Source organism: Cladophialophora psammophila (assembly GCF_000585535.1).
Source record: "Cladophialophora psammophila CBS 110553 chromosome Unknown aczJe-supercont1.21, whole genome shotgun sequence".
Classification (NCBI taxonomy): domain Eukaryota; kingdom Fungi; phylum Ascomycota; class Eurotiomycetes; order Chaetothyriales; family Herpotrichiellaceae; genus Cladophialophora; species Cladophialophora psammophila.
Window position 1 is genome coordinate 90,473 of NW_006912942.1, and position 13,731 is coordinate 104,203.

Consider the following 13,731-nt stretch of genomic DNA (forward strand, 5'->3'; position numbering starts at 1 on the left):
TGGTGGTCTTGCAACGTCGGAGTCAGGCGTGGAGTTCGAGTCAGCGTCTATCGCAGACGGATGTATAGCTTACATAGTATGGATTGACGGTATCTTTAGCGCACAAGCGGTTGCACAGTATCCCGGTCCGTTTCATACTCTGGATCAGGTCCGAGCCTCATCTGCCACGGTGGTATTCCGCACATTCATTAGATGGAAGTAATGCTGTATTCGTAGCAATGCAAAAGTGGAGTGGAGAGGAGAGCAAGTAGCGTGATCGACCGGCATTACCGGTCAGTTGTGGGGATGCAACTTCTTTCTCCGAGACGTCGATTGCACACGTAGCGCAGGCGATGGTTTGAGGATACCTAGTAATTATCACCAGACGACTACTCCATCGCCGCCATCAATCGTCCTCTCGCTAGTCTAGCATACTTGTACAATGTACTCCAGCCGATAGCTGGCAGCATCTGCGCGTCAAAGTCATTGAGAGTCTCCAAGTCTTCATCTCACAGTATCGTCACCATGTCTCTTCCGCGCCCCCTACGAAGAAGTCAGCTACCGACTCCTCTCCTCTCCCTCATCGCTCTCCTCTTCGTCGCTACGCCTGCATCAGCTCATGGTGGCCATACGGACAAAATCCCCGAAGGAGAGGCCGTCTCCCCCGATCCCCTGGACAGTCGGCTATGGATTCACATCCTGCTCATGATCCTCTCCTTTGGCATGATCTTTCCTTACGGCATGGTTTTGGGCATCGTCAAGAGTCGTTGGCATGTCCCTCTACAGATTGTTGGCACGGTGATCGCAACTGTGGCGTACTTCTTGGGACATATGCATAAGGGGAGACAATTTCGACACCCGAACATTCACGCGAGTTTCGCCAATAGCTTGGTGTTGATGCTTATCATTCAGGTCGGGTTAGGTGTTGGGTTGAAGTTACATCTTGAGGAGAAGAAGGGATGGGTTGGGCGGGTTTTTGGAGGGAAAGTTGGAAGAGGTGGGAGGAGAGGCGTGGTCTTGATTCATGGCTGGTTGGGAAAGATCATGCCCATTGTCGCTTGGGCACAGATGCTCTTCGGAGGGATTGTCGCCATGGGCTACTGCCGCGGTGACCATCTGGGGCAATGTCTGGCGCATTTCATCATGGGGTCAGCGTTCATTGCGTATGGGGTCATCATGACTGTCCTCTTGCTCGTGGGTCAAGCGTGGTTGAGAAGGACAGGCCGGAGCCAGGAATTCTTCGACAGTTGCGTGATTGCGGCATGGGGATGTGTCAATACTTTTACCGAGCACCGTTGGGGCCATCCGTGGGTCAAGAACGACCTACAGCATACGAGTATGGGCATCGTTTGGTGGTGTGCTGGACTGCTCGGTGTCTGGTTATCGAGATCGAGGAATGGCAGACCGAAAAGGAACATCCTCCCTGGTCTGGTGATCCTCCTCACGGGTTGGGCCATGAGTGCTCATCCCCAGGATCTGCCTCTGAGCACGATGGTGCATACCGTGTTTGGATACACCTTGATGGCTGCAGGTGCGGCGAGAATTGTTGAGATTTCCTTTTTGCTCAAGGACAGCCGTGGCGCGGGCGAGGTCAACAGTTGGCAGCACTTGCCTCCGTTTGTGAGCCTCATCATTTCCCTCTTAATTGTGTTTCGGTCTTCTAACAACCTTTTGTGCACAGCTCCTCTATGCCTCGGGCTTCCTCTTCATGGGCGCGACCGAGGAACAAATGCATCTTCTCTCCGACGCTCAAGTCACGCACGTCTCCTACATCCTGATCCTCTACAGCATCGCCTTCTTGCTGTACTTGTTTGTGAATATCCTGCTGTACGTGTACGCGAGCCACGCATGGCCCGATGACGAGAGCAACGGGCTTCGCTCTTCCTGTGGTCAAAGCAGTTCGGGTTCTGGGAGGGGTCTCAGCGTTGTTGCCGGGCCCAGCGGTCCCGATGGGCACCACACGAGGAAAATGTCCACCCTCGCGAGTATGGGCATGAACGGAGGGACGATCAATGGCCCCGCGAACGGGAGCGCTAGATTGCCCCGGCACAGAGGCACAGCCAGCCAGCAAGTGCGGGACGCGGAGGAGTTTGAGCTCGAAGGGCTCATTAGCGATGAAGGCGAGGATGATGCTGAGAGCAGTCCTCGCATGGGGAAGAAGGAAGGTGCTCTCGCACTGGCTTAATATCATCACCAAAGATACATAGAAAACCCCCCTCTGGTCGAGGAGCATTTATGCTGCCCCCCCCGGGGGGGGGGGGCGGAGGACAGTTGTTGATCATAGCGAAACTCGGTGTAGGGGTGGGAAATGGATGTACCGGTTTGGTTTTGTCATGGAAGAAGTACATAAAACACACAAGGTAGAGAGAATAGGACGGTTCGCACTTGAAGGTGCATCCGTCGTGCATGTCGGCGCGAGGAGATCGGCCCTTGCATGAAAGAATGGCTGGACGGACGGAACTCCAAGTCCACAATATCATATTCTCTATTCTCCGTCGTCTTGACTTTACTACCTACGGAGTAATCGAGGACACCGATAATCAACCTTTCATCCCCTCAGCGGCAATACCTTCTGGCTTAACACGCTCTGTCTGCACAAGGGGCACTCTGCCTTCTCCTTGACCCAGTCCTGCACGCAGGTCCAACAAAAGACGTGTCCACAGGTGGTCACGCTGGGGTCGCGGAACGGTTCGAGGCACAACGTGCACTTGCGCTGGTGGCCGGCGGGGATCCAGGCCATGGTCTCGTCGTGGTCCTCGAGCGCGTAGCGCGGGGTGTCTAGGATGGGCGTCGCCGTGTTGGCCGCCAGGCCCGGCGGGAGGTAGGATGGCATCGAGACGGCGGTGAGGAGGTGGCCACCCGTCGAAGACGTTTCGAGGCTTGACGGGATGGGGATCTCGACGCCGTTGGCGAGCATTGCAGCGGTGATGGCCTCCTCCTTTGTTCCTCCCCCCGTCGTGGTCGAGGCGGTGGTCGTCGCCTCCACGTACGTTTCTCGGATGTGCAGAGCAGACTGCACGGCCATTTGCAGGACGAGGAGGACGCCTAGGACTTCGTAGCCGACGCGCTCTTCATTTGGTTTGATTTGTTTGGTGAACACGTAGCGCAGCCCGAAGAGCCGCTTGGCGATGTGGTAGTAGGCGCCTGTGAAGTAGAAGATGGCGAGGCTGAGGGCGTAGATGGGTTGCGGGGAAGTCAGGGTGTCGAGGTGTTTAAGGATGTATTCTTGCACTTTAAGGCTTCTGGGTGAGGAGGGATGTCTGTGATGGCGGTCTTTCTGCTTTGCATGTTCAATGTTCCATTCGAGTTTGCTCCTTAACCTCCTTCTGAGCGCTGGCAGAGATTTGCCCAGAATCCAGGGCGCGAACACCACGCTGGCGATGTATCCGACCCTTCTGCCCAGTCCGGCGAGTCTCAACGTGTCGTCCTCGACCTGGATCACGTCGCAGTACTCCTCGCCCAGTGTCCTGTTCCCCAGAAGCGTTGTTATGCAGAGGTAGAGAAGCTCAGAGAGGTGGTTCGTGGCCTCGGAGTATTTGTGTGCGAAACGAGCCCCAAGAAGGGCGCGCAGGATCGTGGAGGCTTGTGACGAGATACTCCCGGTGATGTAGGCGTCTTTCTGATGCGTCCGAAGGATGTCGGGCGAGGTTGCGAATGGGTATTCCATGGAGGCTGAAGGAGGAGCAGGCACAGACGCAGGTGGAGGAGAGATGCTGCTAGACAGCGGTTGGTCAGTCATCTTGTTGTTGGTTTTTGGGGGGGAATCAATGTCTGCGATGGACAATTGCTACCCAGGACGAATGAAAGGTCGTAAGAAGCGATTGACCATGGACCGAGGTCTAACAAGGTACCGCCATCCATGCATCGCGGTGTTGCATGCCGTATTGCAGAGGGTCCATCATACGGTGGCGCAGTGTCGATGGTCATGCAGTGTTGGATACGGAGCACGAGGTGCAACAAAGCATTTCCCCTTGCTTCTTGCTTTTTCCCACTATTAAGCGTCAAAAAGGATGTCGCCAACTCCAGACACCACAAGGCAGTGCTGCGGGTTGACACGCATCACTGGTCTGACATTGACATTGACATGAGACGAAACGTACCTTCACATCTGATTTAAAGCCCACAGCAGAATGCGTAGACAGCCCCATGTACACCATAGGAAAGGAAATGCGATGGCCAAATAGAGAGCGATAATAATGGCGAATCCTAAGATGAGGTCCCAAGTCTCCTGCTTGATGGGAGGCATAGTTGCTGGTGGTGGGAGGATTGAGGAAGGTTGGATTAGACAGAGAACCACAGAAGATGCATCTACGAGGCACAGTACTGGGCGGTGGTGGTGATGTTCTCGCAGAGTCATCACAACGCCGCAAACATACATTGGTGGCCGTTGTTGGACCATCGGGGAGTCTTCTAGATTACAATGCCTGCTATGTATCATGACAGGGCAGAATATCTAGATAGACTCTGCGAGAATCCTCGAAGCAGGACTCAGCGCCATAGACGGGTAGCATAGGGTACATCATGTTAAACGTACTCGCTCCATTTGTCCTTTCGTGCAGCTGTCTTATGACAACTGAGACGAGCGAGGGTTGTTCTCACTCTCGACCCCATCGACAGATCTGTTTACCTGCAGACAGGTCTACCGTCGTCTCGTTCTAAGCTACGAAGGCGTTACCGTATATGTTTGCTCGCGTTCTAAGTAGCCAGCTCGCCAGGTAATCTGGGTTGCCATGTAGCTTCGTTATTGGCGAAAGTCGCCGCAGACATCCAGCCTTGGCAAACCCAACTCGCGACAACCTACCTTCTTGCCTCGTAAGATTTATATCGTACCTAAAATAGACGCTATATCAGGAGGTGCGGACTATTAAAAAATACTAGAGGATAGAGATTAAAGTAAACCTATCGAGGTTGCACTATACGTGTTCAGGGGCGTGCGCAGAATTGCACAGCCACAGCTCAACCTGGCATTGTCATGGCTCAGGTCAAAATGGTGTGTTGCCCAGTCTGGAGGAGGAAATAGACTTGGGAGAGGTCGGTTTTGACATGCAGCATCGGTCTGTTGTTTGTTGAGCCGGTTTTGGAAGGTCGATAAGGACGACTTGTCCGCCACTCAAAACTTGCTTCTCCACGGCTGCAGCCGCTGTCAGTTTCCCCTTCCAACTCCCCGACCGTCAGAAAAGAACCTTCCTACGAACAATGGCAGCCGAAGGCAACAAGAACTGGCCTCGAGAAGGCTACCGACCAGAGTGGTTGGCAGTGAGCATCTCATCTCTCGCAACTTGATTTTACACTTTTGGAATTTTAAAAAAAAAAAAAAATAATTTTGGCATCCCCGCCATAGACAACCCCGCCTCATTGCATCCTGACGCCAACTGACGATCAACCAGCTCGAAGATGCATCTGGCGGTCGATATGTCATGACTGGCAATTGGGCGGTTGATGTTCCCACGTACGATGCTGTCTTTGCTGGCCTTGCGAAACAATGGCCCCCGCTGGCTGAAGAACTGAAAGTCTGTAAGTGAATCAGACCAACGGGAACCAGCAAAACTTGGTCGATTCTAACCCGCACCGCTGCAGGGGACGAGAAGACAGCCAGCCAGCATGGCGACCTTCCAGTCCGAATCTACAAACCGGCATCTGACAAGCCGCTGCCGCTCATGATTTATTTTCCAGGTGGAGGATTCATTGCCGGCAATCTTGACACCGAAGATGCCCACTGCCGGATATTCGCAGCCAAAGTACCATGTCTGGTCATCAGTGTCAACTATCCCAAAGTTCCACAAGTCAAGCTTGACGACATTATCAACGTGGCAACTCAGGCTGTCCCCTGGGTAAGAAGAGGCTCCATACGACCACTCTCAGCGTGCTGACGCAAAAAGTGTCGCGCCAGAGCCAAAGAACTGGGAGATGATCCTTCCACGACTCTTCTCTGTGGTGGTTCAGCTGGCGCAATGCTCTCAGCTGAAGTGGCCTACCGCTTCATGGCCGAAGGGGACTACACCTCCGTCACTGGCTGCGTGCTGATGTTTGTTGTAACGCTTTCCTGGAAGTACAATGGGAAATACAAGCATCTGTACACCTCGTGGGAAGACAATGGATATGCTGGGACTCCGGTGTTTGGTCAGGAGCTCGCCGAGTTCATGTGGTGTAAGCAATGTCCGTCCGCCCAACTGTGGAATCTTCATTGACTCCATGTCAGCCCATTTCGACCTCGATCATGACAGCCCACGACACCTCGTATGTCTAGCCGACGACCTCTCCAAATTTCCGCCATGCTATATTGTCACCGCGGAGAAGGACTGTTTTCGAGACGACGGAGCCGTCTTGGACTACAGGCTCAGAGAGAGTGGTGTCAAAAGCAAGCTTGATCATTACGATGGACTTCCTCACTACTTCCATGCCTTCCCTAGCCTCGCCGTTGCCCAAGAGTCGATGGAGAGGGCTGTGGAAGGAGCCAGATTTGTGATGGAGTAGCGACGAACCAAGAATTTGCCCACGAGCGGCTCGTTTACTCGGCTTTTATTTTCCAGATGCATTCGCTTGGTTGGCAGTGTGTGTGTAACGGACAGCACTGGATTCATCAGCCAAAAGTCAACTAAATCGACCGATCCAAGCCCCAACTGACCTCTCAAACTGGCGGGTCGTTTTCCTAGCCTCGCAGCTCCTTATCCCCGACGACACGTGCCGAGGCACTACTGTGGCTTTGACGGTTTCAAGACGCCATCCCGCTTCCCGCTTCCGCCCTTTGTTAGCGAGGCTGTGGACCTTGATGGAGACAAATCAAGGCGAGCTCATCGACCGACTAGACACGTCTCACAAAGTTTATGAGGTGATCCTGAGTCAAACGTTGCTGACCGGTCCCTACTAGGGAGCCGGACGAGTCGAAACCGGCCATCGACGGCTTCAGGATGCGGGCAACTCTACATAGTACGGTTTGGCAGACGAGTTCCCTTCGGAATCTTGACGTCCTGCCCCGCAAACAAGGTCCCAGGGCGACTTCGAGAACGGCCGGCCAGAAAACTGATTAAATCTTCCTCAGCCCCCTTCCGACATCTCTTTTCTTCACCGTCTTCCGGATGAAGGGCCTCTGCTACAAGCTTCCCAGGTATGCTGAACATCATCGTCTATGTCCCATACAAAATCGGTTCGGCCCGTCCAACACCCAGCATTTGGTAACTCTCTCTTCGTCCCAATTTGGCCAAATCTAGAGGGGGGACGCGGGGTCCACACCCCCCTTGTGCCTGAGAACGTTACCAATCTTACTCCAGCTTGTGACATCTCACGCGAGTCGAGACCCTGTTTCCCGCCTTTCCCTTGTACATACCCTTGTTTCCATACCACTCTGACCTTTCTGACCACTCCACCCCCAACATACCTTGGCTATATCTCTACGACAAGACAATATATCCAGGCCAGGTCTTTTTTTCCGTGAGCTACATTCACGCGTTATGTGCCGAGAAGGAGACGACACTGGCGACACTGAAAGTCAGCGCTCCAGTGGAATTACTGCCGACCCTGTGAGTCAAGTACCAATGATCCCCCGGCATCTTCCCCGACGGAATTTATCCCTGACGATTAATTACCCGTGGCAGGACCTTGAAGATGATGACAACGACTCAGCATATGGAGACGAAGCGTGAGTGATATCTGAGCTCTCCCGTTCTCGCTAGAGTTGACAGTCTTTAGTTCAACCGAGACGACCTCGATATCGTCGTGGATAAGGGACTATCGCGTTGAAAATGGCAGGACCTACCATGCCTTCAAGGACGGAAAGTACTGGTACGTCTCTTAGTGCATTACACCACCCGTCTCCTTCACCCCAAACGGAATCATTGCTCACACTATTGCTGCAGGGGCTCCAACGACGAAGAGGCCAATCAACACCATGATATCGGCCACAACCTGTACCTGAGAACTCTCAACAACCGCCTCTTCCTTGCGCCTATCGATCCCAATCCATCTCAGATCCTTGATCTTGGCACCGGCACCGGAGCATGGGCCATTGATGTCGCCGACTTATACCCCTCCGCCGTCGTCACGGGGACCGACCTCTCCCCCATCCAACCCACATGGGTCCCGCCGAACGTACGCTTCGAGATTGACGACATGGAATCCGAATGGACATTCGACCCCAACAGTTTCGACCTTATCCATATTCGTGGCCTGCACGGCACCATTGAAGATTGGCCGGCCCTGTACGCGCAATGCATGCGCTGCTTGAAGCCCGGCGGGTGGCTCGAGCAGGCTGAATATTCTGCACAATTCACCAGTGATGACAACAGTCTCCCTCCGGACGGCGGAATTGCAGCATGGAATAAAGTCGGCCCCGAGTGTCATGCCAAGCTCAATCGAGAATTGCAAGTCTTTCAGACCATGCGTCAACGCATGATCGACGCGGGCTTTGAGTCAGTCACCGAACGCAGGTACAAGTGGCCGATCGGACCTTGGCCCAAGGACCCTAACCTCAAACAGCTGGGTCAGTGGTGCCGGGCGCACGTCGAGACCGGACTGGAGAACTGGACGTTACGATTATTGACGAGTGTTTTGGGCTGGACCGCGGATGAAGTCAGAGCCCTGTGCGCTACTGTCAGGAATGAACTCCGAAGTCCCAAGGTTCATGCAATTCATCGCATGAATGTGGTTTATGCGAGGAAGCCCGACGGTGCGAGATGACCTGTCCTTTTGTCCGCGTGGACTGGAATGATTTTTTCTTTCCGGAAGAAAGAGAGCGCTGTGTGGCACTGTTGCTGCCTGTTTTTGGGACGACCTCGGATTCCGATTTTTGCAGCGTTTTGTATGGGCGGGAAATTCTGAGCATTCGTTCGTTGTCTATCTGTCTGCTGATTTCCTAAAAGCTGGGAGGGAGAGACAGAGTGATGGGAAACCAAACAAGATGATTTTTTTTGCCTGCATTTGAGCCGGGTTGCATAGCGTCGGCGTTGGATACAAACGATATGGGGGGGGGGGCGGGCCAGTTGTTTTGGACTCTTGTCATGCATGCAAAAAGGCGAGGGCGCCAAGGAAGGAGTGCTGTCTGTTCTATCGACTTTATCTTCCTGTGTGATTTTGCGCGCGCGGAGGCAGTTGGTCCGTCGCTCGGAACAGGACGAGGGTATTATCTAAGAGCCTGACTGGATGACGGGTGCATATCAGGAGGGACGAAGGGAAGCGGTGGCGATCCTGTCACTTGCAAATATCCATGCGTACATATATTTACATACGACGACGACGACGATACGGCCACGATCTTTATGTTGTCAAGAAAAGAACATGACCAAATTAAAAAATCTCTTCAAGCCTGTATATATAGGACTCGTACAGTAGAGTCTAATGCATTCATCTGCTGGCTTGGTTGGAAGGCCGCACCACCAAGAAATGTTGCCGTTTTCCTGGATTGTTGGCAGGCAGGTGGGTAGGTACCAAGTAGGTAGGTTCTTGTTGTTGTAGTAGTAGTACTCCATATATAGAACATGGTCGGAAGTGTGGTTGGACATTCCCTGCCTGGCTGCCGTGCTCTAGCTACCCTGCCCTACCCGCCACCATCACCGCCGCCGGTGCTGGTGCTGGTGCTGGTGCTGGTGCTGGTGCTGGTGCTGGTGCTGGTGCTCGCATTCCGTTCAATCTCTCTCTGGCTTGACTCTTCGATAGACCGTCCCATTCAGTTGTTCTCGACAGACTTGACTGTTCTTTCGCAGCAGAGCCATTCGTCCACAATCATCTTTTTCTTTGTCTTTCCGACCAAAAAGGGAAGGCCGAAAAAAGTCCTCGAGTCGTTTCTTTTGCGTTCGCACCCACCTTGGTCTCCTGGCTCGTCGTCTCCGGCGCGGAATTCCCCTTTCTATGGTCGCGTGGGTCTCAGTCAGTTGGTGATGTTTTGTCGAATTCGGGGTTAGAAGCAGGGAGAGTCTCGCGACGCCAGGCGGCCATCTGATCCGTCCAGACGACGACCGCGCGATCCGCAATATCTGGATCCGTCGCTTCTTCGAAACCGGCGTCAAAATTAGAAGACGGCTGAGTGGGGATTATCCTCACGGATCCGTCATCTCTCCACGTCTCGAGTCGCGGCCGGAACTGGCTTGGGGAGGCGGTATCTGGGCTGTAGTTGTTGAAGACCTGCTTGCACACACGGGACGCCTGCTCCGAGTCGCCGACTTCCATGACCAGGAGTTTGGCGTCGACAGCTCTTGCGATGCGCATGAGCGGCCAATAAAACAGGTCGGCCACAAGGATTGAGGAGGATCGATACCGGTAATACGAATCTTGACCTCGAGCAAATCCGGGGACCAGCGCCTGTTTGGGCTCGTAGTCACGCACGCTTGGCTCCGTCTTTCCACCAAGCTCGTAATCTTTGGGGCCTATGTATGGAGGGTTGGCGATGATCATGTCCCAGGACTCACTTGGCGAGTAACTGTCATCGTCCTCGCCGACGTCAGCCGCAGCGCCGTTGAGGACGTTGCGTACATGGTGCCGCCTATCGTCACCGTCACCGCCTTTCTTTGCCAAGGCTAGAACATCTACATTGTGGAAGGACACCTCATTAGCCGCGTCGGGATGCAGCAACTTTTGTGAGATGTTGTGTTTCAGATTCGTTCGGGCCAAAGAAACGGCGTCCGGGCTGTTGTCGACGCCGAGGATCTCGATACCGATATTTGGAGGTATGGCCGTGTTATCGCAGAGTCTCCCAGGAGGCTTGAGTACCGAATGGAGTAGCAGGGCTATGCATCCGGACCCAGTGCAGAGATCTAAGATTCGGAACTTCTTGCGACTCTGCGAGCTCGGCTCAGTCGATGAATATATAGAATTTAGTGCCGACAATAGCAAGTTGCCGACTTTTTCAGTGTACATCTCTGTTTCAGGCCTCGGAATCAAGACACGACGCTGGCAAAGTATGTCGAGGTTGCCGAATGGCTGGTTGCCGATGATGTATTGTAGTGGCATGCCTTTTGATCTCTTGCCCACATTCTCAGCGAGAATCTTTTGCACCTGCACATGTTCGTTTGATTCGCCAGTGATCAGAACCTCGTCAGACTGAGAGCGCAATCTCAGCTCACGGACACCATCGTCGTGCCACGTCCGGATTTTCGCAGGTTTCGAGGTGCGAACGTTGTCGTGCTCATTCTGCGTTGGAACCTTGCGAATACTGGGTCTCAGTCCTTCTGCTCTCAAGCTAGAAATTTCTCCGACGTTATAAGTTCGAATTGGCGTGCGCTCCGTCGGAACTTTGACTGTGCGCACAGTAAACTTTTTGACCTCGTGCTTTCGAATTCGGACGGATTCGACTTGGGCCGTCGAGGCGGGAAGGACAGAGGTGGAAGCCTCATGACTAGTGTATCTCTTTGTATTGACGACATCGCGAGCGTGTTCTCGGAGCCAGCGAAGCTCGTTGCGAGCAGAAGGGAGGTCGCGACATACTCGGAGGAGGAGGGTCAGGAGAGGATTTTGGAAGGTCGCCTGGCGGATCAGGGCAGGAGGAAGACGTGGCATCTGTCAGACATGTCGTCCAAGGGGGGGTCTATTCAAGGACACTGTAATCAGAGTGTCTGCAGTGAGTTTGCAGTGAGTTTGACTGTGGCTGTGGTAGTGCGGACCAGTAGTTGAGGACGGAGCTGTACCGAGTCCCTCGTCATAGTGAGGGCAAAGAGAAGATGGAATCCCCGGTCTGGCAGCGAGCGACGTCTAATTCGCTCTTGGTGGACATGTTGGGGGAAAATATGGAGTTCGTGTGACGGCACCAAAGCGAGCGCCCTTTTTGCGCCCTGCTGCCTTTGGAGAATCAACCAACAATAATTTCACACCTTCCTCTTACTCTTGTCGACTATCTCCGTCTCTTCTGATGTGCGCAATGCAAATAGATACCATTAGTTCGCCCATGGCCCGGAGTTTCTCGATTCACCAGGTAAGCCTCCCAGGTTGAAAAAGTTCGTTTGACCAGCGCCACGTCCACGCCGTTGTTGGGTGCACAATACTCCTCCCTACGATCAATCTTCAGTCCAAACAAAATGGTCAAAAAAGTCCTGGTTGGTTATGGCGTGGATGTCGACGCCGTTAGCGGATGGATCAACACTCAGACCGGTCAACGGGCTGACGTGACTAACATCTCCCGCGGTGTCTTTGGAGCCACCGTGGGAATAGACAGGTTACTGGCATTGTTCCAAAAGTACAACATCAAGGCGACCTGGTTTGCTCCCGGCCATTCCATCGAGTCTTTCCCCAAGCAAATGGCCAAGGTGCGGGATGCTGGACACGAAATGTAGGTTGCTTTTCGTTTAGCTCCTGGTCACCGCTTTCTCAGATTCCCAATCCCGAAAATGATTTGAGGAGAGGGATTGCTGATGCGGTGCATATGCCGCCCAGTGGACTCCATGGCTATACGCATGAATTTGTCTCACAGCTCTCGACGCAGCAAGAGCGGGATGTCCTGCAGAAGTCAATCGAGGTGGTCACCGCATTTACGGGAAAGAAGCCCAGAGGCTTTACGGCACCTGCCTGGACTCCGTCTCCCGAAACAGTGAAGCTGCTGGAAGAGTACGGGTTGGAGTATGATCACTCATTTATGCATCATGACTCCCAACTGTATTATCTTCCGTACCCACCAGCCACATGGAAGGAAACCGACTACAAGAACCTGTCGGCCGGGGACTGGATGACGCCTATGTCATCGCTGCGGCCGTCCACGCTGGTCGAAGTCCCGGCGAATTGGCACGTCGACGATTGGCCTGCCTTTCAGACGATGCGGGGCCAGGGGTCGTCTGGGTTTGTCGACCCGCATCAGATTGAGAGGTTCTGGCAGGAGCAATTCGAGTTCTGTTACCGGGAATACGAGCATTTTGTGTTCCCCATCAGCATCCATCCTCAAGTCAGTGGCAAGCCTCAAATCACGCTCTTACACGAGCGGCTTATTGAATGGATCAACAAGCATGACGGGGTGGAATGGTGTACCTTTGAGGAAATGGCCAACAAGTTCCGGAAGGGGGAAATCCAGGGCGTGGAGGTGGAGGGCGGCGTTGACCTGTAAGGCCTACACAACCCGTGAAGCCCTCTGTCGATCATTCAACGAGAGGTGTGCGGGGGCCCTGCTTGTACAACGGTCGAGCCAACGCACAGGCCAGAAGGAAACGAGGGCCCGACACCTCCGGAGCGGTTGGGGACTTGGGGGTAGCACCGAAACGGAGGGAGGGATTTCCTGCGGGAAGATGGAGCGCCAGGAAGACGGGTCTGTTCCATTGAAAACATTCGAGAAGACATTCAAGGCTAGTTTTTGGCGTCGATCTTGTCCATTTGCGTGTCTGTCATTTTCTGCTTCGGTGGGCACTGGGTACTGGCAGCCTGGTCGCTGGGTACCTGGCAAGTGGCTGCTGCCCTGGATTCCCCGGTCAAAAGTTAATGCTCTGGATGCCCTCCGCGCTCTCCACGGCCATTTCCCTGACTCTGCACAGCAAACGGGGGAGAAGAACAAGGAAAGGAAAGTTTCGATCACTTACGCACTTGTACCGAGTAGTCCTCCCCTCCCCGGAGAAACCACCAGCTCTTGCTTTGGCGTCACCGACTCCCGCTTCTCACATGTCTCGTCGTATACAATGATGGAAGGCGTCCCAAGGCGGAAGATGGCGCAACTTGACCCACGCGATGTAGCTAGTTCCTGACGCCAATCGCGACTTTACCTAGAATTAGCCGCAGGACAGCGCGTGGGGAAAGGAATCGTGCATTTGGCCCTTGGTAACCACCAACCAAGGGGGGGGCTTATGCGGGCTC

General features: G+C 53.8%; 6 protein-coding genes across 6 annotated transcripts; 4 read left to right on the forward strand and 2 right to left on the reverse strand.

Annotated features, from left to right (window-relative positions):
* Positions 1-504: 504 nt before the first annotated feature.
* On the forward strand, positions 505-2,164 carry A1O5_10665 (uncharacterized protein; the record flags this gene model as incomplete). The annotated part of the gene is made up of 2 exons (XM_007751241.1): positions 505-1,599; positions 1,661-2,164. The coding sequence occupies 2 exons, from the start codon at positions 505-507 to the stop codon at positions 2,162-2,164; spliced, it is 1,599 nt and encodes a 532-aa protein (XP_007749431.1).
* Positions 2,165-2,527: 363 nt separating this feature from the next.
* On the reverse strand, positions 2,528-3,718 carry A1O5_10666 (uncharacterized protein; the record flags this gene model as incomplete). The annotated part of the gene is made up of 1 exon (XM_007751242.1): positions 2,528-3,718. The coding sequence occupies one exon, from the start codon at positions 3,716-3,718 to the stop codon at positions 2,528-2,530; it is 1,191 nt and encodes a 396-aa protein (XP_007749432.1).
* Positions 3,719-5,175: 1,457 nt separating this feature from the next.
* Positions 5,176-6,453, forward strand: A1O5_10667 (uncharacterized protein; the record flags this gene model as incomplete). The annotated part of the gene is made up of 5 exons (XM_007751243.1): positions 5,176-5,235; positions 5,367-5,493; positions 5,557-5,810; positions 5,859-6,126; positions 6,179-6,453. The coding sequence occupies 5 exons, from the start codon at positions 5,176-5,178 to the stop codon at positions 6,451-6,453; spliced, it is 984 nt and encodes a 327-aa protein (XP_007749433.1).
* Positions 6,454-7,427: 974 nt separating this feature from the next.
* Positions 7,428-8,652, forward strand: A1O5_10668 (uncharacterized protein; the record flags this gene model as incomplete). The annotated part of the gene is made up of 4 exons (XM_007751244.1): positions 7,428-7,496; positions 7,572-7,615; positions 7,666-7,758; positions 7,833-8,652. The coding sequence occupies 4 exons, from the start codon at positions 7,428-7,430 to the stop codon at positions 8,650-8,652; spliced, it is 1,026 nt and encodes a 341-aa protein (XP_007749434.1).
* Positions 8,653-9,834: 1,182 nt separating this feature from the next.
* On the reverse strand, positions 9,835-11,463 carry A1O5_10669 (uncharacterized protein; the record flags this gene model as incomplete). The annotated part of the gene is made up of 1 exon (XM_007751245.1): positions 9,835-11,463. The coding sequence occupies one exon, from the start codon at positions 11,461-11,463 to the stop codon at positions 9,835-9,837; it is 1,629 nt and encodes a 542-aa protein (XP_007749435.1).
* Positions 11,464-11,978: 515 nt separating this feature from the next.
* On the forward strand, positions 11,979-12,994 carry A1O5_10670 (uncharacterized protein; the record flags this gene model as incomplete). The annotated part of the gene is made up of 2 exons (XM_007751246.1): positions 11,979-12,229; positions 12,334-12,994. 2 exons carry the CDS (start codon positions 11,979-11,981, stop codon positions 12,992-12,994), a joined length of 912 nt encoding a protein of 303 aa, XP_007749436.1.
* Between the last annotated feature and the right edge of the window lie 737 nt (positions 12,995-13,731).